The sequence below is a fragment of the Pinus tabuliformis genome, chromosome 6 (genome assembly GCF_031772625.1).
Source record: "Pinus tabuliformis cultivar Carrire ecotype Pingquan chromosome 6, CPIR1, whole genome shotgun sequence".
In the NCBI taxonomy this organism is placed as follows: domain Eukaryota; kingdom Viridiplantae; phylum Streptophyta; class Pinopsida; order Pinales; family Pinaceae; genus Pinus; species Pinus tabuliformis.
The window spans coordinates 1385181543-1385208163 of record NC_142292.1 but is presented as its reverse complement, the minus strand read 5'-3'; the positions used below and the strand labels follow the sequence as shown (position 1 = coordinate 1385208163).

The following is a 26621-nucleotide window of genomic DNA, read 5'->3' as shown; positions in this document are numbered from 1 at the left end:
AGAATGCAAACACAAGATTTGACAGAAAATCCATCCGAATGCCAAGACAATTGGCTCCAACATTGTGGAGACTAGTCTCTTACAAGATAGTGCTTCTGTACCTACTTGGGCTAATTACATATTGAGGCAAGCGAATGAGGAACACCAAAAAGAATGCAAACACAAGATTTGACAGAAAATCCATCCGAATGCCAAGCCACTCATTGGCTCCAACATTGTGGAGACTAGGTCTCATATATATATATATATATATATATATATATATATATATATATATATATATATATATATATCAATCAACTCGAGATTTCTTTCCATGAATCGAAATTCCTGGTCAAAACTTCTAATGGTGGCTGCTCCAGAGATTGATTCTCCAAAATGTTGTACGATTGGAGCTCTACAAACTAATGCCAGTCGAGCCAGTTCCCTAGCTGATGTTATGTAGTATTGTTGCATGCAAGGAAGGTCAGAGGAGTTACAAGAATTCTCTTATTACTATAAAAACCCAAAAGAATGGAAACAAAGAAATACAGATAAACTGTTGTCATGATAGAATCCTGATGCAACTTAATCTATTTGATAACATCCTTTTCAATCAGATTATTGGATCTACCTACAGCAAACCTTGAAGTAGAAATCAAACTCTCTTATCGCCAATTTATGTTCCTCTGAGAAAATTAAAATTTGCAAGTTCGTATTTATTATTATTGAGAAATACAGAGAATACCTGATACCATATACAACTTGCACCCACTGGTATAAACACAATGAAGACCTGCCAAGCAATATGAGACATGATTGCAATGATCCCATAAAATTAAAATTTGCAAGTTCGTATTTATTATTATTGAGAAATACAGAGAATACCTGATACCATATACAACTTGCACCCACTGGTATAAACACAATGAAGACCTGCCAAGCAATATGAGACATGACTGCAATGATCCCCAAAAGTTGTATAAATGCAAAAGCCAATTCTCCTAGTTGAGAAGGAATCAATGTGTCCACTGCACTCTGATCAGTGGATGCCTGCCAAGAAACAGAGAGCTTGTTACTGACCCGATTTAGCTAACACCATGCTATGTGCAAAGAGAAAAATATGTGAAAGTCTGAAAGAATGTACAGAACATTTTGCCATAGTTTATACGATAGGAAATGCAGTAAACATCTCAACTTCACGTAGTTTTTTTTGAATAAATGTGGTCTTGTTATCAAGTGACGCCATTGAAGTGGGGCATTTTTAAGTCGATCACAGATTCCCAGAATATTCAGGAATTGGATAGACATGGTGTCCGTCCAATTCCCGAATAGTCAGGGAATCTGCAATCTACTGAAGCTCAGGGGTTGAAGTGGGGATTCACATGTTGTTTGTAATGGATAGTCAGTAATAACTTGTGAGGGTCTTATTTACTTTTAGGATATATGGTATTGTTGTCATATATTGTTTTTTGGAATATATAATAAGTATACATAATAGGCAGGGAATTTATAAAGTAGTATAATTATATTAATAAATATAGTTGATATATGTTATATTGTTAATTTATTTGAATTTAAAATAATATAATTTGTTTTAAATTTAAAATTATCAATCACATAAATTTTCTATTGAGCCATCAAAATTTCCATTCACAAATCTTAACTATCACATAAATCTTTCAATATAAATTTTCTATTTATCAATCAAAATTTCCATTCACAAATCCCAACTATGTTTAAGTCTTATTATATACCTTATTTTCAACAAACACTTATTAATTTATTGCCAGACTCAATTTAAAAAAAAAAAAAAAATTATAATAATTCCCGAATAAAATGGAATTCTTTGGCATAATCATTGATATGTGAAAAAATGTAACACTTATGACTCTACATAATGCTTAAAATGATAAGTATTAAAAGCAAATAATCATCATCCAATTTTGACGTGACAACTTGAACATTTTGAAATTGTAGGACCTGTCGAAATATAAGATGCCATGAGCGTTTCCGACTGTTCATTTGATTGATAATTATATGCATGTTCCTGAACCTGAAGCCAAGCCCTGGTACGGATCCTGAGTTAAATTAGAGTTAAAAAAATGGTCACCAAACCAGTACTGCCATTAAATTATTCTTTCTCAATCGGTTAGCGAGAGCCGCTCCGGCACAAGAAGCGTTCGAATCACCTGATTCAAAAGTCAACTAATCAACTCAATTAAGCGCTTAATGTAGTAAAATAAATTATTTTTAAATTAAATATGTTATGTTTTGATTTTAATGGAGTTGTCTATAATTTTTTGGACGGCCAATGAAGATGAACATGGTGATCACAAATTCACAATAGAACAAATATATGCAAAAACAATACATTTTTTCATAAAGGCTTACAGGTACCTACATTAACAATGGGCAAGAGAAATTTTGATGCAGTAGTAGACACAAGCAGAGATGAGCATCATCTCTAATCTCTGTTGGGAAGAGGTATTCAGAAAACCACCTCTAAAACCAAGAAAGATGATAAGATCCCTATAAGGGTGGCCAATCACATTATTTGCAACACCATAGGTAAATTGATGGCAGTAAGAACACAGTGTTATGAGATCACTCCTCATAAAACATCTGAAGTCCTTAGATTACCTAGAAAAGCTTATTGGGCATTGCTTGGAAGATCTTGAATATATGCAACGAGAAGAACCAGATGTTTCGATAAGGAAGAATTCATTTTCAAAAACAGCCAAAGAAATGTAAAATCCCACTAGATAAAAGTAATGTGGTAGTGGAAAGTGAAACGGATACCACAAATATAGACAGGCCATCAGGACCAAAACCCAAATGGAACACACTTGTATATGATGTGGAACCCAGGCCATCAGGAATTTTTGTTTTCTGAACAGGGTTTTCATAATTTTCATCTTTAGCTGGATTTTTTTACAGTTTGCTAGAGGGTGGGCTGACCACGGTGAAGAAATTTCTAATTGGAAAATGTAAACTGCTGTTAAATTACGTTGTTCTGAAGGTGAACATATGTTTGATAATATATCAGTTTGTGGAGTGACTGATAATTTGTAACGCTGATAAGCCACTCATTTTGTACTGGCATCTTTATATTAACAGAATCCAAACTATTGAGTTAATATTTTCTAATCTCCATGGCATTTGTTTTGCATAGCTTTTTTTTACATATATTTATTATACTGTATATGTCATTACCCCTATCAAGTTGTATACTCTCTGGATCTTCTAAAATTTACATATATATATATATATATATATATATATATATAATCTAATTTTAGGTCATGACTTAACCAGACATCAAATTTGAGATTTACGAGACCCCCTTGTTTCTGGGACAACCCATAGATGTATCCTGGTCTTTTTTCCAACTTCTAATACCTGAATATCACAACTCTTTGTTAGTATCTGTCCTCGAACAAAATTTCCAAGTAAGGTTTTCTTGGGAGTTAGGAGAATCCACCAACAACCAAGCAGAAGTGATGACATTTTAATATATTATCAAGGTCTAGAAAATATCTAATCAAGGGGAATCAGAAATTAATTGTAATTGGAGACTCCTCAATCATAATTAGGAAGAGATGTGAAACCCAAGTTAATCCAGATTGTTAACAGGAGGTTAAGGGATCTCAAACAGTTTTATGTTTATAGAATAATACCAGGTTTTGAGGGCCTGCGATAGCCTGAATAATACCATAGAAAAGGAGATTGTGAAAATAAGTGTTGGAATGCTGAGTATAAATGGTGGGGGTTCCTATCAAACTCTTACCTCCCATGATATTAAGTTCTACAAACCATAGGATATGAATGCTAATGAGATTATGGAAAAATGGTGTGTCACTTTTGAGTTCATCAGATGGGCAGTAAATTTAGCCAGACCTTATCTTTCATTCCTACGTGTGTGGGGGAGGAACGAATAATTAAATGAAATGATGGCTCTGAGCAGTGAAGGTGGGATTTTCTATTTACTTATGTTTGATATCTGCAGGCACTAAAGGAATGACAACTCATTTTGATTTTTAGAATTAATATTACTTTCCTCAGGTCAGTAGTCTGGTAAGGTCCAGTAGTTTGGATTTAATCCATCTTTCCAAGTGAACTGGGCCTCCAATATTGGATTCCACCTCAATGATATGACCTCATTTGATCCATCAATGGTATGCCTAGAAGTCACCGAGTACTTTCATTGGCATTGGGAATTGGTTCAACATGAAGGTTATAAAAACAATGGAGGTCATAGGCACTATCTATTATGAAATTCTAGACTTGCTTCAAGATCAGAGGAGCACACGCCATATTGAGGATATAAAAGTGGCATTTTCTCACTACAGTAGCAAGATGACAAGGCCTATTGAATTTCAGTGATACAAGAACACTAACTTATCAAAATTCGTGGCTCATCAAGACAAGAAAATAGAGAAAACAAGTATAATTCAATATGATTGATGAATTAGTTTTGGGTCTTGCTAGGAGCTCACATCCTCTGACTTCTCTTCCAAAGATTCTATCGATTCTGTTAAAGATAAAGAAATAGTCCAGCAAGTGAAAAGAGATATTGCAAATGATAATGTAGCCCTAGCATTCAACTTTTAGGTAGACTATGCCCTTAGTGAGCTTTTTTTATTCTAACTCCAGGTCTTACTACACATTGTAAGGAAGTTGTTACCAACTCAGTTTATCAGGATTTACTGTATAAAGCTTTTTATTTACGTTGCCATAAATGTAATAACTTTTGAGATGGTAGGCATTCATTTTGAAATTTCGGGTCATTTTGAAACCCTAATATTAGACAGAAATTTTTCTTTATATTAATTCACCTTACAGTGTGACTACAACCTCCTTTTAATGAAAATGACAACAATTTTAGTTAACCAAAAAAAAGTGTATTGATGCTTAGAATACCAACTTAACGATTTCATAACACTTGAAAATAAAGAAGAAATGTATGGAAACTAGAGCACTAATCACTGACTTGTAGTAGCAATTCCAGGAATGCATTTTCACTTTACATGATAAGCTAGATAAAATAGATAAATTGAGCAAGGCACACAAATGTATTAATACTCATCATGATATAAAAAATAATTTGAGACTTCGAGAAATGTTGAGGATACCATGTATTCAAATATTAAAAAGAGTTCATTAGTCTCCTTAATAGCCTCCTTCAACTTGATAACGTTGAGATGATTCAACTTCCACAGAGACTACTAAAAAAATCAACCCTGTCATGAATAACATTTCCATTTATTTGCAAAATAGACAACTCAACAAAAGATTTAAAATCTATGGTTAACATGTTATTCAATTGCTTTATTTAACAATTTTCATGTTTCATACGTTGACCTCCCATAGATTCATACTTTCTTCCCATATCTAATATTTCCTCTTCATTTTGTTTCATAGATACCTGTGAAAAACATATAATAGAGCATAATGCCCTAAACTTAATTATTTTGTGTTGTTAAAGAGAGGATACTAGGTATCCAAACAATAAAACGCATATAACAAAATTCAGGATAAATTTAAAATGCATTTCAACTCTCCTCCTTAGAGGAGAATCAAAATGGGTGAGATAAAGAGGGATTCTAAACATCAATTAAAGGTAAGAACTAATTCAAGCATGCAGTGATAAAATCTTAGACTATCTAATAGAAAATAATATCCTTGACCTACAAATCCCTTCATTACATGCCCAACGCGTGGTCCTAAATTCTAATTCAAAGGTATACACGAATAAATTATGACAACAGACTGAGATGATTGTACGATACTACGAAGAAAACAGTGGCAAGGTATAGGCCTTGAGATTCTGTAGTGTGTACATACTACCCATTCAAAAAAAACATAAAGAAGAACTTAGTAACAAATCACTCCCAATAGTCTGCATACATGCAACCAAGAAAGAAAATAAACCAGATCAGCTTTACTAAAATGGATCTCATAGAAGAGATACAACACAACTAACACCCACTGCAAATATCATCTTTCCTAGTGAAGGTCCCCAGAGTAAATATCACAAAAAAGGAAGCCTCTATATTAATTCATTAAGATTTATAAGCCTATATTTCCTTCTCTCTCAGGAAAGGTATTAGCCTATTAAAACAATAAATGTCAACTGACCCGATTCAGTATTCGCCCAGATGGAGTTGCATCAAAGAATGACATTGGTGCACGAAATATACACCTGTGCAGAGTGCTGAAAAGCTGATTAGTAGTTTTAAGTCCAACCAATGAAAGAAGCATAGACCTCACAAGAACACACAGGGAGCTGCTTAATGTCAAAGCAACATAAACCAGAATGAAAAGGGACTTTCTCATAGGGGAACTCTCATTTTCATTTGTAGAGGCTTCCGATGTCATCCAGAGGTTACTAGATATTTGAAGTAGCTGACTTATTATTTGGGCCAGTAGTATTATAGGTATCAAAGTACCATTGTATGCAGCAGTAATGTAAGACCAGTATACCGACATGCTTACCCTGCCTCTCTCTCTTTCTTCTTCTTGTACAAGCTGTGAATTTTTATTCTCTTTATCCAATTTTTCTTTGTGGTTTTCTGGTTCAACCTCTTCCTCTACATCTATTGAGTTCTGAACACTGCACTGCTCCAGTGTGTCACTGGCAACAACATTTTTCACTGCAGCTTTATTGCCAGGACATGAGCTTTCAACAAATCTCTCTGATGTGTACACTTCAGATTTCTCCATAGCAAAAATAGTTTTCAAAGCTTTCTGATGTGCACCAACTAATTCCACAAAATCTGTGCCTGATTGTAAGATGTCATCATATCTGCCAACCTGAGTAATTTCACCATCTCGCATTACCTGTGAAGAATATCATTTACATCAACAAAATATGCATCACTTATCTCCTCCTCTCAATAAATGATCAATTAACCCACTGTCCCTTTACCAATTACATTGAAAATTTTAATCTCACTACAACAGGATGAAAGAAATTCAAACCTACCAGAATGATGTCAGCAGAGGGTAAAAACTCCACTTGATGAGTTACATAGACTACAGTCTTTGAACCCAGAATACCAAGTATGCATTCCTATAACAAGCAAGTCCAATTTCTTAAATGTTTATGGACATGAATTTGCAGTGGCACAACCAACAATGTATATTATCCAGACTAAACAATGAATTGCAGAGTGCTACTGTAGAGCTTCATCATTCCATCAAAACATTAAAACTAATTAATTCAGCAAACCTACAGTTTGTAAAGGATAAGAGAAACATACTTGGAAAATATGTTTTCTGGTATGTGCATCCACAGCACTAAAAGGGTCATCAAAAATATAAATGTCTACATCTTATATAAAGCACCCGCAATCTGTATTCTCTGTTTTTGTCCACCACTCAAATTTAACCCTCTTTCTCCAATGTTTGTCTCGTCCCCAACTTATTCTCCTTAATAGCCTCCTTCAACTTGATAACGTTGAGATGATTCAACTTCCATAGAGACTACTAAAAAAATCAACCCTGTCATGAATACCATTTCCATTTATTTGCAAAATAGACAACTCAACAAAAGATTTAAAATCTATGGTTAACATGTTATTCAATTGCTTTATTTAACAATTTTCATGTTTCATACGTTGACCTCCCATAGATTCATACTTTCTTCCCAGATCTAATATTTCCTCTTCATTTTGTTTCATAGATACCTGTGAAAAACATATAATAGAGCATAATGCCCTAAACTTAATTATTTTGTGTTGTTAAAGAAAGGATACTAGGAAAACAATAAAACGCATATAACAAAATTCAGGATAAATTTAAAATGCATTTCAACTCTCCTCCTTAGAGGAGAATAAAAATGGGTGAGATAAAGAGGGATTCTAAACATCAATTAAAGGTAAGAACTAATTCAAGCATGCAGTGATAAAATCTTAGTCTATCTAATAGAAAATAATATCCTTGACCTACAAATCCCTTCATTACATGCCCAACTCGTGGTCCTAAATTCTAATTCAAAGGTATACACGAATAAATTATGACAACAGACTGAGATGATTGTACGATACTAAGAAGAAAACAGTGGCAAGGTACAGGCCTTGAGATTCTGTAGTGTGTACATACTACCCATTCAAAAAAACCATAAAGAAGAACTTAGTAACAAATCACTCTCAATAGTCTGCATACATGCAACCAAGAAAGAAAATAAACCAGATCAGTTTTACTAAAATGGATCTCATAGAAGAGATACAACATAACTAACACCCACTGCAAATATCATCTTTCCTAGTGAAGGTCCCCGGAGTAAATATCACAAAAAAGGAAGCCTCTATATTAATTCATTAAGATTTATAAGCCTATATTTCCTTCTCTCTCACGAAAGGTATTAGCCTATTAAAACAATAAATGTCAACTGACCCGATTCAGTATTCGCCCAGATGGAGTTGCATCAAAGAATGACATTGGTGCACGAAATATACACCTATGCAGAGTGCTGAAAGGTTGATTAGCAGTTTTAAGTCCAACCAATGAAAGAAGCATAGACCTCACAAGAACTCACAGGGAGCTGCTTAATGTCAAAGCAACATAAAGTAGAATGAAAAGGGACTTTCTCATAGGGGAACTCTCATTTTCTTTTGTAGAGGCTTCCGATGTCATCCAGAGGTTACTAGATATTTGAAGTAGCTGACTTATTATTTGGGCCAGTAGTATTATAGGTATCAAAGTACCATTGTATGCAGCAGTAATGTAAGACCAGTATACCGACATGCTTACCCTGCCTCTCTCTCTTTCTTCTTCTTGTACAAGCTGTGAATTTTTATTCTCTTTATCCAATTTTTCTTTGTGGTTTTCTGGTTCAACCTCTTCCTCTACATCTATTGAGTTTTGAACACCGCACTGCTCCAGTGTGTCACTGGCAGCAACATTTTTCGCTACAGCTTTATTGCCAGGACATGAGCTTTCAACAAATCTCTCTGATGTGTACGCTTCAGATTTCTCCATAGCAGAAATAGTTTTCAAAGCTTTCTGATGTGCACCAACTAATTCCACAAAATCTGTGCCTGATTGTAAGATGTCATCATATCTGCCAACCTGAGTAATTTCACCATATCGCATTACCTGTGAAGAATATCATTTACATCAACAAAATATGCATCACTTATCTCCTCCTCTCAATAAATGATCAATTAACCCACTGTCCCTTTACCAATTACATTGAAAATTTTAATATCACTAGAACAGGATGAAAGAAATTCAAACCTACCAGAATGATGTCAGCAGAGGGTAAAAACTCCACTTGATGAGTTACATAGACTACAGTCTTTGAACCCAGAATACCAAGTATGCATTCCTATAACAAGCAAGTCCAATTTCTTAAATGTTTATGGACATGAATTTGCAGCGGCACAACCAGCAATGTATATTATCTAGACTAAACAATGAATTGCAGAGTGCTACTGTAGAGCTTCATCATTCCATCAAAACATTAAAACTAATTAATTCAGCAAACCTACAGTTTGTAAAGGATAAGAGAAACATACTTGGAAAATATGTTTTCCGGTATGTTCATCCACAACACTAAAAGGGTCATCAAAAATATAAATGTCTACATCTTATATAAAGCACCCGCAATCTGTATTCTCTGTTTTTGTCCACCACTCAAATTTAACCCTCTTTCTCCAATGTTTGTCTCGTCCCCTACTTATTCTCCTTAATAGCCTCCTTCAACTTTATAACGTTGAGATGATTCAACTTCCACAGAGACTACTAAAAAAATCAACCCTGTCATGAATACCATTTCCATTTATTTGCAAAATAGACAACTCAACAAAAGATTTAAAATCTATGGTTAACATGTTATTCAATTGCTTTATTTAACAATTTTCATGTTTCATACGTTGACCTCCCATAGATTCATACTTTCTTCCCAGATCTAATATTTCCTCTTCATTTTGTTTCATAGATACCTGTGAAAAACATATAATAGAGCATAATGCCCTAAACTTAATTATTTTGTGTTGTTAAAGAAAGGATACTAGGTATCCAAACAATAAAACGCATATAACAAAATTCAGGATAAATTTAAAATGCATTTCAACTCTCCTCCTTAGAGGAGAATCAAAATGGGTGAGATAAAGAGGGATTCTAAACATCAATTAAAGGTAAGAACTAATTCAAGCATGCAGTGATAAAATCGTAGTCTATCTAATAGAAAATAATATCCTTGACCTACAAATCCCTTCATTACATGCCCAACTCATGGTCCTAAATTCTAATTCAAAGGTATACACGAATAAATTATGACAACAGACTGAGATGATTGTACGATACTAAGAAGAAAACAGTGGCAAGGTATAGGCCTTGAGATTCTGCAGTGTGTACATACTACGCATTCAAAAAAAACATAAAGAAGAACTTAGTAACAAATCACTCTCAATAGTCTGCATACATGCAACCAAGAAAGAAAATAAACCAGATCAGTTTTACTAAAATGGATCTCATAGAAGAGATACAACACAACTAACACCCACTGCAAATATCATCTTTCCTAGTGAAGGTCCCCAGAGTAAATATCACAAAAAAGGAAGCCTCTATATTAATTCATTAAGATTTATAAGCCTATATTTCCTTCTCTCTCAGGAATGGTATTAGCCTATTAAAACAATAAATGTCAACTGACCCAATTCAGTATTCGCCCAGATGGAGTTGCATCAAAGAATGACATTGGTGCACGAAATATACACCTGTGCAGAGTGCTGAAAAGCTGATTAGCAGTTTTAAGTCCAACCAATGAAAGAAGCATAGACCTCACAAGAACACACAGGGAGCTGCTTAATGTCAAAGCAACATAAACCAGAATGAAAAGGGACTTTCTCATAGGGGAACTCTCATTTTCTTTTGTAGAGGCTTCCGATGTCATCTAGAGGTTACTAGATATTTGAAGTCGCTGACTTATTATTTGGGCCAGAAGTATTATAGGTATCAAAGTACCATTGTATGCAGCAGTAATGTAAAACCAGTATACCGACATGCTTACCCTGCCCCTCTCTCTTTCTTCTTCTTGTACAAGCTGTGAATTTTTATTCTCTTTATTCAATTTTTATTTTTGGTTTTTTGGTTCAACCTCTTCCTCTACATCTATTGAGTTCTGAACACCGCACTGCTCCAGTGTGTCACTGGCAGCAACATTTTTCACTGCAGTTGTATTGCCAGGACATGAGCTTTCAACAAATCTCTCTGATGTGTACACTTCAGATTTCTCCATAGCAGAAATATTTTTCAAAGCTTTCTGATGTGCACCAACTAATTCCACAAAATCTGTGCCTGATTGTAAGATGTCATCATATCTGCCAACCTGAGTAATTTCACCATCTCGCCTTCCCTGTGAAGAATATCATTTACATCAACAAAATATGCATCACTTATCTCCTCCTCTCAATAAATGATCAATTAACCCACTATCCCTTTACCAATTACATTGAAAATTTTAATATCACTAGAACAGGATGAAAGAAATTCAAACCTACCAGAATGATGTCAGCAGAGGGTAAAAACTCCACTTGATGAGTTACATAGACTACAGTCTTTGAACCCAGAATACCAAGTATGCATTCCTATAACAAGCAAGTCCAATTTCTTAAATGTTTATGGACATGAATTTGCAGCGGCACAACCAGCAATGTATATTATCCAGACTAAACAATGAATTGCAGAGTGCTACTGTAGACCATCATCATTTCATCAAAACATTAAAACTAATTAATTCAGCAAACCTACAGTTTGTAAAGGATAAGAGAAACATACTTGGAAAATATGTTTTCGGGTATGTGCATCCACAGCACTAAAAGGGTCATCAAAAATATAAATGTCTACATCTTATATAAAGCACCCGCAATCTGTATTCTCTGTTTTTGTCCACCACTCAAATTTAACCCTCTTTCTCCAATGTCTGTCTCGTCCCCATAAGGAAAAAGTTCAAGATCTTTCTTCAATGCACAAGCATCATGTACACTATTGTATCTAATAGTATCCATCTGCTTTCCAAAGAGAATAGCGTCTTTAATTTTCCCACTTTGTATCCAAGGAGACTGAGGGACATATGCTTTGGTACCACTTAAGCTAACAGAGCATGATATTTTTGGTATTTCACTTAATATGCAGGATAAAAGGCTTGATTTTCCTGAACCAACAGTTCCACATACTGCAACCCTCATGCCTCTCTCTAGTTGGACATCTAAACCTCTTATAGTTGGACCAGAGGAATCGGGATTCCAAGAAAATATCCCTCCTTGGATTTGAATTGCGAAGTCTGTTGACTCTGATACCTTTTCTACCCCATCGTGTTGCAGCTCTTCCTCTTGCAGAAAGGCCACAATGCGATCTATTGACACTTTAGTTTGAGCAATCTGAGGGATTAAGCCAGGAAGGATGCCCATAGCTCCCTGAAGTGTCCCATAGGTTGCGAGTGCAGAAAGAATTCTCCCTGCTGTCAAAGCCACTCCTATAAGCATACACGTACCAAAAGTTGCAACAATGATAAATATTGGTCCAACAGAGGAAACAGATGTTGTGATAGCTGATGCGTAAACATATTTTTGTAGCCAATTATATTCTGCTTGCCTCAAAATTTCTAGTTTCCGAAGAAATATTGTCTCCCAAGCCTGCAATTTTAAGATCCTCATAATTTTTAATATCCAATGTGGCCTTCATCCTTTTGTCTTTTTCTTCCATTATTCTCTCCTGAAATTTTTCTTGCAATTTTGCAAGTGGGAAATTTGGCAACATAACTACAAATGAGGCTGCCAACCCTGAAAATGCTGCCAAGCCCAACGTCTGATATAGAATAATGAAGGCCTAAACAAATTGAAGAGGGAAAATCCAAATACTATGCATATAGTAACAGAAACATGTAACATTCTGAACATCTACACTCATGTAATTGATAATCTCTCCGCTTGTATGCTTCTGTCTTGACTGACTGGAAAGCAACAAGCCCTTCCTGGATATAATAGCTGTCAATGCTGCTCTATCCCGTTAAGTTAACTGATGTTGTTTGAAAAACCCTTGTTCGATGTTGTTTGAAAAACCCTTGTTCGATGGAGCCCGTTTCAGAGGTCTGTCGCGGCAGCACGGGAAGCCAGAGCGGAGAAGAGGAAAAGGGTACTGAGGGAAATCAAATTGTGAACAGTTGCAACCACTCAACTACCTTGCCTGATCCAACGATTAACAATCCTCTAATCGTCTAACAAATAATCTAATGGCACACAGCGATGGCAAGTAGATTTTTAGGAAAGTTCATTTCAGAGGGAAACGCCTTACCGCGTAAATATTAAAATAATATTTGTTCATAAAAAAATTTGCATCTGGAAAAATTAGATTTTTCTAGACTCATATTAAATTTTTATTTAAGATAAATTTATGCTTATTTAATTAAAATTTAATATGATAAAAAATGGTGGTTTATTGAAAAATATATAGCTAAAAGTGTATATATAAAATTGATTTAGTTGTCCAACCAGACTGCATTTTTGTCCTGAAAAACATGAAAATTTAGGTAATATTTTGATAAATTCCAGCAAGGATTTTTGTAAATCCAGATTACAATTGTTAAATTTCAAAATTTTAGGTGTCCCCTAAATTTTTGATAGTACTAAATCCATTTCCACCTTCAAAAATATGATTTAAACACTGCTCCTACAAAATCTATTAATTTTTTTTACCCAAATTCCAACCAAAAATTACTATACAAACAATTCTACCCTTCCTCATCTAGACTTGTCCAAAATTGATTCACAACGATCGGAATTAGATATTTATATTTTTCATCCTGTAGACTTGTCCAAAGTTGATTCACAACGATCGGAATTAGGTATTTATATTTTTATTGAGTGGTTCACGAATTTTAGCCACTTATCTTATTTCATGGATAGCGTCTCGTTATTTGACTGGTCGCAAGGAGACATCATCAACGTCTTGGTCCGCGCCTTTATTCGAGAATGCGTTTCAAGTTGGAGATGTTGACAAAAAATCCATAACTCTTACCGACGAATTGGACGTGGAGACTTTGTAAAAGGTCTATATCTCCTTCTTGTCATTTCGTGAAGGAGTCAAGGTTTGATTTACTATTTATTAGAATCTTCTTCTACAATCTGTGGAAAAGCTTCACTCGCCTTTGATGTGTAGGCCTTGGAATGCTCAGAGCCCATTCAACGCATTCATCTATTTTCGTTTGAATGGTTGTGAAGCTAAGATAAAACTGTACATCGACCAGACTGAACATTTCAGGCAAGTCATTAACAATCTGAAACAACTAACTTTTCAATGGTTTAGATGCAGATGTCTCATTATATTTTTTAAGGAGCCAAAGAGAGAAAAAACATAAACATAAGAGAGTAAAAAAAAAAAAAAAAGTAAGACAAGAAAACATGAAATAGGTTAAATGAGAGATGACAAATTTAGCACACATACAACTTTGGAAAAGGTAATCTAAATAGATATCAGAGAGAATGGTAATCGCTTTTATATGAACCTAAAATTAATTCTAGAATTAGAATTAAATTAATATATAAAATTTTAATAAATATCAATAATTAAAAAACAATTATATTTATTATAAATAAAATATTTTCATGCTTATTTAGAAAACATTATTACATAAATTTTATAAATTTAATCATAAAAACACTTTTCAATGAAAAAAACTCTTAAATAAAAGTGGATTTATATAGATATATATTGTTTAAAATTTTTGTAAAGTTTAATATAATATAATTCAGATTGTGAGTAATATAAATAAATATTAACAATTGATTGTTTAATTATTTTTTTACAATTTATTACGATGGAAAATAGGTATTTTTTCATATTTTTAACATAAAATATGACTGGTTCCACAATTTTAGCCATTCAATTTGTACCATGCTTAGCTTATTTTTATTTCACTAGCGGCAAGGGAGACATCACCAAGGTCTCGTTCGGTGTCCGTATTCTAGAATGTGTTTCAAATTGTCGTTGTCAATAGAAAGACCATGACCATTACGGACGAATTAAATATGAAGACTTAGTAATGGTCTATGTCTCCTTCCTTGTCATTTCCACCTGGAGTCCAGGGTAGGGTTCCTTACTACGTGCTTTGATGCGTAGTTGTTGGAATGTTCACAGGGCATTCATATATGTTGTTTCGAATGGTATTGAAATTAAAAATAAAAAGAGAAATTAATAATTATGTTGATAAGTATTTTTATTGTGAAAATTGGTTAAAATTATTAAATAAATGTTATATATTTAAGTTTATAAAATATTTTAGAATATTTTTTTTTAAGGATATGTAAATGAAAGATTAAAATTTATTTCAAAATAGTTATGTTTATTTTGTGGTTTTAATTAAATTAATTAATTTAATTACAATGTGATTAATCTTGAACATTGTTTTCTAAATTATGGATCATAAAAGTCTTAGATCTAACATAATTTAAAAGAGTTTAGAATGAATTAGTGTTATATAAAATGAGTTAGGAATTTTTGGAGATGTGATATTTATAAGTCATATATTGGCTAGTATATTGTAACAAAACTTATTTCCAAATTAAAAAATTATATATTTAAAAATCATAAATTATATATATTAGTTTTAACTTGTCTATCAATAATAATAATAATTATTTTTAATATTAATAAGTTGAGATGTATTTTTCATATTTATGATGTGTTGATTTCTATTAAAGTTTTCTACCTATTTAATTTTTATGCTTTCCCTTGTTGTAATGTAAAACAACAATTTTTTTAATAGTTTAATTGAGAGAAGTCTTATTATTCCCAAGTTAGACATGGTTTATTATGATGCTGACTATGGTCCAACATGGAATTGTGATGAGGATTGTCTCAATATGAAAATCAACAGCTGCCTTGGTTTTTTGCATGTTAAATCTCTTCAACACTGCTTCTGCATATTTAACTTGAGAAATGAAAACACCATTTTCACTTTGGTCTACTTCAATTCCAAGAAAATATCTTAAGAAGCCCAAGTCACTCATTTCAAATTCACTTTTCATGACTGCTTTAAAATCAGCAATGAGAGAAGCATCATTGCTAGTAAAATCAAATCATCTACATATAAAACAACAATAAGAATCTTACCATCATTCTCCTTTATGTAGAGTGTGGGTTCACCATCACACTTATCAAACCCATTCTCAATCAGATAAGCATCTATTCTGTTGTACCATGCCGTTGGAGCTTGCTTCAGCCCATAAAGAGCCTTCTTCAGTTTGCAGACTTTATGCTCTTGGCCTTCAACTTCATAGCCTGGAGGTTGTTCAACATAAACCTCTTCCTTTAACACTCCATTCATAATTTCATATTTAACATCCATCTGATAAATCTTCCATTTGTGTTGTGCCGCAATAGACAACATTGTTCTGACTGTTTCCATCCTTGCTACTGGTGCAAAGGTTTCATCATAGTCTTTGCCTTGTTGCTACTTGTAGCCTTTCACAACAAGTCTTGCTTTCTGCTTGTCAATATTGCCTTCAGCATTGCTTTTGGTCTTATAGACCCACTTAACTCCAATGGTATCTTTGCCTTCAGGGAGGTCCACTAACTCCAATGTTTTACTCTTCTCAATTGCACCAATTTCTTCATTCATTGCTTCAATCCATTTATCTTCATTTACATCATCTTCAAAATGAATTGGGTCATCAACATGACAATACAAAGCGAATAATGAATTCATACTGGTATTGTTACTTACCTCTCCTTGTTCATAAATCTCATTCAGATTTCTGAATCTTGGTCTTCTTGGTGTGCTTGGAGTTCCATCCGAACTTGAGGGTATTTCTGATCCCTATGGTGTGCTTGGAGAAGAACTTCCTTGACTTCTCAAGGCTGTTCGAATTCCAGCTTGTGGTGTGGTTTGTTGTACTTGATGTGGTGGAGGAGGAACCACCAAGGAAGGATTATTTGCTGCTGTCCCTTCCTCTTCTTCTTCGTGAGACACAATTGTCTTCACATTCACTGTCTTCTCTAAGCTTCCATCCCAAGCTTCATCTTCAATGAACTGCACATCTCTGCTTACTATCAATTTCTTGGTGGATGGATTATGGCATTTGTATGCTTTTGACTCATCAGAATAGCCAATAAAGACACACTTCTCCCCCTTACTGTCAAGCTTCTTCCTTAGCTGATCCGGTACATGTGCATATGCTACATAACCGAATACTCTCATGTGAGTGACAGTTTGCTTTTGACCACTCCATGCTTCTTCTGGTATTTTGTTCATGACAGCTTTAGTTGGGCATCTATTCAAGATGTAAACTGCGCAAGTAATAGCTTCTGCCCAATACTCATGCGGCAAGTGTATTGCCTTCAGCATACTTCTGACCATGTCAAGAATGGTCTTATTCTTCCTTTCGACAACACCGTTTTGCTGAGGTGTATACCTCGCGGTGAACTGCTTTTGTATGCCATTCTCTCTACAAAAACGCAGAAAGTCTTTGGAGATGTACTCTCCTCCTCTATCTGTTTTGAGTACTTTGATATAATGCCCACACTACTTCTCAACAAGAGTTTTGAAGTGGCGGAACTTCTCAAACACTTCACTCTTTTGTTTCAGCATATACACCCATGTCTTTCTGGTGTAATCATCAATGAAAGTTAAAACATATTTATTTCCGGCAAATGATGGTATTTGCATCGGTCCACACACATCAGAGTGAAAAATTTCCAAGGGTGCTTTTGCCCTTATACTCTTTCCTGTTGGAAAGCTTTCTTTTTGTTGCTTGCCCAAGATGCAGCCTTCACAAAGGCTGTCCGGTTTCTCGATCAATGGCAATCCCTTTACCATTCCATTTTTGTGAAATAGATTCAAGCCTCCGAAATTGAGATGTCGAAATCTCAAGTGCCACAACCAATTCTCATCTTTCACTTGTTCCTAAAAGACTTCTTGTGTTACAGCTGCAATAGTTCTTCCTTCCTTCAAATCTGCCCTGAGTTTGAGAGGAAACATTCTATTGCTGGTCATCTGCACCTGTGTAATGATCTTCTTACTTGGAGGTATGTCTCTGATTGTACACATATCATCTTTGAAGAACACATTGTAACCTTTATTAATGAGCTGTCCAATGCTCAAAATATTACATTTCAGACCAGGTACACAGTATACCTCTGGCACAATCATCTGTTCTCCATTTCTTGTTTGGATACTGACTCTGCCCTTACCCTTGATAGATATCTTACTATCAGTTCTTGTTGTTACCTCAGATTTCACATTTTCATCCAGATTGGCAAACATTTCAATATTTCCAGTCATGTGATTACTACAACCTGAGTCTAAGAACCAAAAATCTTCTTGTTTGTCTTGTGCTATGTTACATGTTAACAGCACAATATTTGGATTCTTATCTTCTTCATTTGTAAAATTAGCATTTTACCTACTATTCATGTCATTTTGTTTTTTCCTACATTCATTGGCATAGTGCCCATATTTCTTACAATAATGACATTGGACTTGGGATTTGTCATACCTTTGTCCATGAGCTTGTTGTTTGCTTGAACCTTCATCTTGGTTCTGATTGCAGCTCCTTCCGCTTGTGCTTGCAGGATTATTTCTGCCTTTGTTTTGGCTTCTTCCACGACCTCTGTTATTTGCTCTGCCTCGACCTTTTCCTTGGCCAAAAGACATCTGAGTCTTGAATGCTTGCTCAAAAGAGGAATCTGTTCCTCTACTCAGTCTGTGTTCATGAGACATAAGAGAAGCACTTAGTTCATCTACTATGAACTGTGAGAGATCCTTTGTTTCTTCTATTGCTACCACAATAGCTTCAAACCTTGAGGGTAAACATCTCAAGATCTTCTCTACAATCCTTCTTTCTTCAAGAATCTCACCATGAGATCTTATCTGGGTTATCAACCCAATAACCTGAGTAAAGAATGAACCTATTGTATCAGATTCCTTCATGCTGAGTGTTTCAAAGTCTCTCCTCAACATATGCAACTTTGCAGTCTTCACCTTCTCCATGCCTTGATAGGCAGTTTTGAGAATATCCCATGCCTCCTTGGATTTTTTTGCTGCTGCAATCCATGGAAAAACACTTTCATGTACTGATTGGAAGAGAAAAAAGAGGGCTTTGGCATCCTTCTTCTTGTCGCTCTTCAACTAGTCTCTTTCTGCTACTGTCAAAGAAGCCAATGTTGTTGCATCTACAGGTTCACCATAGCCAGTTTCAACTAGCTCCCATATTCCTTGAGAAGCAAACAATGCTTTCATTGTTATGGACCAATAACTGTGATTTTTCCCGTTAAACTGTTGCAGTTGGGAATTTGTCAAACCAGTTCCAGCATCTGCCATCTTAACCTGTATAAGTAAAGAAGAGATACTGACTGTATAATTAAAACAAGCAAAAAACTTTCGCTGCTGGAGAAAATCTGCTCAATAAGCTTCTTACAGCTCCTACAGTGAAAAAAAAAAACTCTATTTTTGACTTACTGAGTGCCTAGACCAGCTCTGATACCATGTTTAAAAATTTCTGGTAATTTCAAACACAAAAGAAATTGCACAGAGAACAACGCTCTGTTTCAATGCAGGATCTTAATGATAACAAAAAAAAATGGTTACAAAATAGTCTTCCTCTTCAGAGGGGTTACAACAGGAACGCTTCAGTTCCAGAAACCAATTTCATTATCTCAGCACTGCTGTGCGTTTTAGAAATTACAAAACTCACTCTCTTAATTCTCTACTACTGTGTCTGCCCTTGCATTTTTATATATATATATTGAACAACACAAAAATATCTTACATATGTTTTGCTTGTACCCATACTTCCGTAAAATAGAAAACAATAAAAAATTTACCTACATTTACCAACCGCGGTAAATATCATTAATTACACGGCTGAAAATATTTTATCGGAATTTAATGCATGGCCCATCACAATATCGCACCATCGCATTGGCGGAAAAGAAAAGATGTGTTGCCGCTGCCATAACCGTTGAATCATGCGATTTGCGATATGTGATCAGATCACATCATGAAATCGCAATCGAGGCAATGCAGGGGTGCAACAAGTTAATATGCGATGGCAATCTACAATTTGATCGCATCGCGAATGAGCAAAATAGAACTTGCGGGGAAATTCTAACGGCAGTTTTGCTGAAATGTTCGCGGCCCCCTGTTCAACTGTCGCTGCAGTTGAAATTACGATTTCAACAATTTGTTCCCATGTCTGTGGAAGCGAGACGATCATGGGTATCGTTACTCAAGCCTCAGAAATATTTCGTCATCTCAAAACCTTGCTCGGACTTTCGGTTTAAGATTGGCCACTGGTGGTGTGTCTGTCAATTAGTTTGTTGTTGTATTGTCTGCCCAGAGGAATCATCCTGAAAGTCTCAGCTAGTTGAATCCTTCTGATCCCTGCAACTTAGGCCCATTCACACTCTTGCCTGAATCCCCATGGAATTTTCTGGGTCGGTTTTTTTTCCGGGTTGCTGGCTTTTGCCTTCAAAAGTACAAGCCTTAAATCCTTCTCTGACTAAGAATTTTGGGCAAAGGAAAGATTAGTACTTTCTCTGGTTTCTCAAAATTTCTGCGGGGACAGATCAGATATCTGATTTAAGCCAAGCCGTCATAATTCAAAAATTCCTTATGGCTGTCAGAATCCTGTCAATGACATAGACCATCCTCTTAATAGGAAATCCGATCGAGGGACTTATAATTAATTTCCTTAAAGTTCAAATTAGGGGTATCTTGATCCCAAGGCTTCACGGGTCAGTACTGTAGCCAGAATTTTGAAGATCAAGGTTTTCTCTCTCTGGGCTTTTTGTTCAACCCCATCTGTCATTTCCTGTCAGTCCACCCTGGGCCATATCTTCCCTGGATTTTTCGTGATCCCCTCGTTTTCAGAAGTAGGTGGAGGAATTAATAATGACTGACACTTCTAATCTGGAGGCGATGATTCAAGCAACTATACAGGCGAAATCAGCACATAAGTTTGCCAAAGTGGATAGTGAGTGGCAATCCACGCTGGAGGAGATGCTGATTCACCCCTTGGTTCCATAAAATGAGAAGAAAGGTCTGTTAAAATATAACCCTTATAGACCTATCCGTCAGGTCGGAAATGACTTCTCCCAAAAGACCTGGCAAGAGAACTGTCTTAAGCGAAATAATAAACCTATTAAGACTATTCCCCCTCCCACTGTTGTCAGAATAGAAAATAGTCATCTGACAGATTGTATTGAAAGTCTCCAAACTAAGGCCTTAGTCGGGAGATGGCATTTCCCGGAACTAGATGACTCGAGGATGAGGTGCTAACCTGAGCAGCAATGGAAGCCGTTAATTGGATATGTTCCAATTATAGCCAGGTTACTGAAAGAATGGTATTTCTTTCACTTTCTAAACTCAAATGACCTGGAAATCATTCTAAAACTTCAATGGGTTTACAAGAGAAGCTTCTTGGCTTTACATAGATGGTATATGGGCTATAATCCATTGAAAAACATTCCATCTAATAACTTAATTTGGATTTAGCTTCTCGGATTACCTTTAGAATTATGGTCAAAGGAAGCTCTAGCTGAAATTGGTAATGTAATCGGAAGATGTGTATATGTCGATCCTTGGGTTTTAGGTGAGAAAGACAAATGAGTAGCATGGATATTAATAGACAAACCATTCAGAGGAGGGTTCCCGGCTCATATAGACATTCAGTGGATGGATTCAAAAATCAGGCAAAGGCTCGATTTCTGGGGGATTCCCTTTAGATGTACAGCTTTCCACCACACTGGGGATCTAATAAAGAATTGTCCAAGACACCTGTCAAATAGCCGAAAACAGCACAGCCATCATCGCTTTGTAGCAAAGCCTTACAAAGTCACCTCTCCTTGCAGGGAGTCAGAGTGATCTTCATTCTCAAAGAACTTGTCTCTCTCAGGATCAGAAGTCCACCCGAATCTCTCTGCGAAAGATCATCGGCTCCCATCTCTTCCTGATGTTTCAAATGCTCCTCGCGAGCCTATATCCCCATCCATGCCCCCTGTGGAGCCAGCCTCGGACCACGTCACTCCTTTTAATACAAATATCCAGGAGCCTATATCCCCCTCTATGCCTCCTTTGGAGCCCACCTCGGATCATGATATCCCATGCCCGCGCCCGATTCCGCATCCTGTTAAAGTGACCAGTAATGAAAGTCAGTTAATCCAATGCTCGACTCCTTCTCCAAATAATAAAAAATTTTCAATAGAAAGAGGAAAAGAGAATATGGTTACTCCTACACCCGAAAACTCGCCTACATCTTCGCCCTCGAATTCGGTAGGCAGCGATTTGGATTTCCTGCTAAATAAAAAATCACTTTAGCTCAGGGCGCTTACAATTCATAAACGCCAATCTCAATTGTCCCCTCAAATTAGTCTGAAGTCAGCTAGAAACATCACAGTGAGGAGGAAAACAAAAGAGGGGAGCAGGCACTTCAGGGGGAGACGTGAGGGCAGAGGGGTCCGGAATTTATCTCTTGTTGAAGTCCCAATCATAGACATGATTGAAGACAAGCCTCTTAGAGCAAGCAAGGCTGAAAAATCTCCAATATGAATTTTTCCATTTCCATGAATATAACAGGCTTGGGGGCAGGACCCAAGTTTTTGGCCCTAAAAAATTTCTTTCGTTCAGTAAGTCCCAAAATTATTCTAATACAGGAAACAATGCATGATTCCTTTGTTGCTATTTCTTACTTCAGGAAGATGTTTCCTTCATGGCACATCTCTGCCATCGAAGCGACTGGTCTCTCGGGAGGGTTAGTAGTCTTCTGGGATCCATCCTGGATCAAGGCAAAAACATATAGATGCTTGGCAGGAATTCTGATCTTAGCAAAAATGAGAGGACACAATCTTCCTATTAATATCCTCAATATATATGCCCCCTACAAGAAAAGAATGCTATTCTGAGAGAATATTTTGGATTCTGAAATTTTTGATGTGGAAAATTTTTTGATTGCAGGGGATTTAAACCTCACTTTAAGCATGGACGAGATATGGTTAGTAAAAGGAAGAAGGATCCTCTTGCCGAAAGGATTAAAAATGAATTACTTAAGAGAAATTTTGTCGACATCCTCCCTCCTTGAATGATCCCGACATGGGAAAATGGCAGAATTGAGGGAGCTTATGTTGCTAAAAGGCTAGATAGGTTCCTTATTCATGCTAGTATGATTGATTGTATGGGTATGCCATTCTCATCAATTGAAAACATCTTCATTTCTGATGATAGGCCAATCATTTTAGGCTGGAAGGAAAAAAATTTCAGGAAACGATACTCATTCAAGTTTAATACCTCTTTTCTGGAGGTTCCAGGCTTTAATGACCTCATCAAAAAAACATGGAACGAGCTGGCAAATAATAGTCCTTCCATGCTCTTGATGACATTTAGGGACAAAATGGTTTATATGCGGAAGGTGGTGAAAAAATGACAATATGAGAAAAGGAAAGCCAACAGAAAAGAGCTCAAGAGCTTTCAAAGGGCTTTAGACATGGTGTCGGAGGTGATGGCTGCTCATCATTTATCTCTTGAGACAAGATATCTTATTAAGGAGTTGCAAAAAAAGAAAATAAAAATTCTAGAGCAAGAGGAATCTTTTTCGCGTTTGAAAAATAGAGCGATATGGATAAAAGAAGGGGATAAGAATACAAAGTTTTTTCACAACTTTGCAAATGTGAGGCGTAAAAATAATTCCATATGGAAGATAAGAGATGGAAGTGGTCAGTTCATTTATTCCCAGCAGGATATATCAAATGAGGCAGTAAGTTTTTTTGGTAAACAGTACCAAAGATCTGAAGAATGTAGGTTTCATGATATTCTATGGGGCATTGAAGTTTTTCCAAAGATGTTTGATGAGGAAACTAATGATAAAATTTTTCAACAAATCTCTGAGGAAGAGCTTCTTGGGATTATGAAATCAATTAAAAGAGATAAATGTCCAGGGATGTTTCCATTTTTGGTGACTCGAAGGTCATGGTTGATGGTGTTCTTGGTAAGAATATCATAAGGAATCCACAGCTCATTGGATGGATTGACAGGATCAAATATTTATGGAGCAGATCCAAGGGAGTTTCCATTCATCACATCAAAAGGGACCTTAACCAGTGCGCAGATGATTTATCAAAAAGGGGTCTTCAGGCGGCTCCAAGCTTATGGTTCATGCAGGTTTCCTATGAGGGCGATATTTTCTCCATCCAGGACTTCTTTCCTCCCGATTTCTAACCTTGCTTTTGCTTCGGTTTTGGCTCTTTCATCAATTTTTGGTTTTTCTTTCGATTAAGTTCAGATGATTCTCTCCGGATGCTGAAGTTCATCATCCTCTAATTTTGCTATTTCCAGTGAAAGCAGGTTCTCCAAGCTTGATGTCTGCAATCTGGTTTTCTGTTTGGCGGGGAGCAGATTGTTATGATCCTTTTTGTTTCTCAGTGGTTAATTTTAGTCTTCTCTTTGATCAGCGAGACCATTTTAGACTCTGGCCTTTAATGGCTGTTAGTTTTCTATTCTCTTGGCATGCTCTGTTTTGATGCTTTCCAATTTTGGTTGGAGATAATTTTGGTGTTAATTTTGGTGTTAATTCTCCATTCCTATGTATAGTCTCATATATATGAGGAACAACTGTACTGGTATAATGTTATATTTATATTTCTGATATAAATACAATTACGCTTTTTTCGACTCGAAACTTGTTGAGAAGAAAGAGTAAAGGTCTCGTACGAAAGGATCCCCTTTGTGAATGACTTGTCAACATAGCAATAGCTGTATTCACTTGTAGAGTTGAGGCTTCTGTGATCCATAACAAGTTTACGATAGATTTTTCGGCGAAAATCACATGAGAAAACATTTGTCGAAAAATTATATCTATATATATATATATATATATATATATATATATATATATATATATATATATATATATATATATATATATAATTTTTACACCTAATATAACTAAATTTGATCGTGGTCCTATGTCAATTTATTCTTTTTTTTTTTTTTTTGCCCAGCTAACCGTTGGTGGCTCTGCTCTAACTATTTAACATGCTAAGCTGGATTTGTTTTTTCAACTTGTCCTGACGATGAACCACACTAGTTGGTTCGAAACGCGTTGACAAATGTTTTCTCATGTGATTTTCACCGAAAAATCTATCGTAAAGCTGTATTCACACTGTGCACTAGGGCAAGAAAAGTTACTACACAGGGAATCATTTCAAAGTACCGGACTGTATGTCGAGGATGAGGAAGGATCATAGAGCGGAGTTGGCTGATTATAGCAATCGTTACAGGGATTGCACTGTGGCCAGATTAGGTCACTGCCCATATAAATAATTAGATAATAAGATAAAGATGGCGTACCAATGGAGATGTTCATGAGAAATTCTCCGTCTACTGGGCTTACTAGAGCATGGATATCCATCTTTTGATCATCAGCCTGAAATTTATTAGTAACTGCAGAATTGATTTGCAGTTGTTCAAGTCTTTCGTAATTGCACTGGACTGATCGTTTCAATCTCTGGGTGGATGTCATCTTTGAAAGGAGTAGTGAATATTTATTGACAAGATCTATTTTCAATCCATTCAACGGTTGCGCCGAATTAAAATTGGTTACATGCCTGCATTCCATCAAAGAAAGGAATACAAAAACAGAAAACAATAACAGAGGCGTAGACAAAAGAATCTGGTGTGTGTAGGTGACAACAAGATATGAAACAACTGATTGCCCAACTCCTGCCATATCAACCAAGAGAAATAGTTTCACAAAGGAAAGATAGGGGAGGTGGAAGAAACATAAAAGGAAGAAATGCTTTGCTCCACTCCAGTGAACGGAATGATTTGTATTTATATTGACAAGAGGGAGATAGATACGTTGAATCATTCATTCTATATTGTCTGAGTTGTTGCACCGTTGATTCGGAGGATAAATATTTTTCTAATTCTATTGTCTGAGTTTTTGTACCGTTGATTCCCGAGGATACACATTTTTCTAATTTTTTCAGTTTTTTGAGCCTGGAGACTTATTATACACCCAGTAAGATGTATAGTGTTATTTTTGGGTTATGAAAGAATTTAATAATTTTGAAAATAAAAAAATATTTAATAAGCATAATTTTTTTTTTAAATAATATCTTCTCATAAAAAAATTTGCACTTGAAGAAATTATATTAAGTCTATATTTAGCATAAATTTATGCTACCCCCAAGGGTTAGCTCAGTTGGTCAAAATCACTACCTAGCCATCGAGATGTCACAAGGTCCATTCTCCTCGAAGCCCTTGGGGTCAAGCCTAGCTAGTGGGCCACGGGGCTAGATTCCCTTTGGGGTCAATCAGCACACCAGTTGACCATAGTCCCCTGGGGTCAAGCCTAGCTAGTGGGCCGTGGGGCTATATTCTCTTCAGGGCTGATCAGCCCACCTGTTGAGGCTAGATTCCCTTCATGGTCGATCAGCCCACCCGTTGACCATATGTTGAAAATAATACTCAGAGGGGGGGGGGGGGGTGGTGAATCAGTATTAGCAAATCAATAAACTTTTCATTTCCATTAACAGATTCATATATGTTACTTCAGTTAAGGCAACCCACGTGTATACGCAACTGTGTTTAACGCAACTAGCGTATCTCCTACAAACTTATGATTCAGTTAGTTCATCAT

General features: G+C 35.8%; 1 protein-coding gene and 1 pseudogene across 5 annotated transcripts; both read right to left on the bottom strand.

The window, feature by feature from the left end:
* Positions 1 to 395: 395 nt before the first annotated feature.
* Positions 396 to 25499, bottom strand: LOC149263789 (ABC transporter C family member 3-like; annotated as a pseudogene). The gene is made up of 8 exons (XR_016250294.1): positions 25191 to 25499; positions 22675 to 22760; positions 22216 to 22279; positions 22056 to 22112; positions 11767 to 13125; positions 11490 to 11576; positions 6121 to 6822; positions 396 to 1032 (listed from the first exon to the last, which is right to left on the bottom strand). The product of XR_016250294.1 is annotated as an ABC transporter C family member 3-like (transcript).
* Positions 6963 to 11065, bottom strand: LOC149263790 (putative non-intrinsic ABC protein 5). 4 transcript variants are annotated; one of them, XM_089426713.1, is made up of 5 exons: positions 10643 to 11065; positions 9227 to 9313; positions 8737 to 9081; positions 7245 to 7485; positions 6963 to 7054 (listed from the first exon to the last, which is right to left on the bottom strand). In XM_089426713.1, exons 1-4 carry the CDS (start codon positions 10880 to 10882, stop codon positions 7480 to 7482), a joined length of 678 nt encoding a protein of 225 aa, XP_089282839.1. In that variant the 5' UTR covers positions 10883 to 11065; the 3' UTR covers positions 6963 to 7054; positions 7245 to 7479. The 4 variants fall into 4 exon arrangements, 3 of the variants coding, with proteins under 3 accessions (XP_089282839.1, XP_089282836.1, XP_089282832.1); XM_089426710.1 differs by lacking the exons at positions 6963 to 7054; positions 7245 to 7485 and adding exons at positions 7492 to 7670; positions 8380 to 8443; XR_016259295.1 differs by lacking the exons at positions 6963 to 7054; positions 7245 to 7485 and adding an exon at positions 9504 to 9929 and having other exon boundaries at positions 9034 to 9081; positions 10643 to 10774.
* Positions 25500 to 26621: the final 1122 nt, after the last annotated feature.

Coding starts and splice junctions, on each gene's coding strand:
- LOC149263790 (XM_089426706.1), bottom strand. CDS start 10,882: ATGACATCGGAAGCCTCTACAAAAGAAAATGAGAGTTCCCCTATGAGA. Junction 9,314..10,642: donor CTGGGCGAATACTGAATTGG/GTCAGTTGACAT, acceptor TGCTTGTTATAG/GAATGCATACTTGGTATTCT. Junction 9,082..9,226: donor CCTCTGCTGACATCATTCTG/GTAGGTTTGAAT, acceptor TATTCTTCACAG/GTAATGCGATATGGTGAAAT.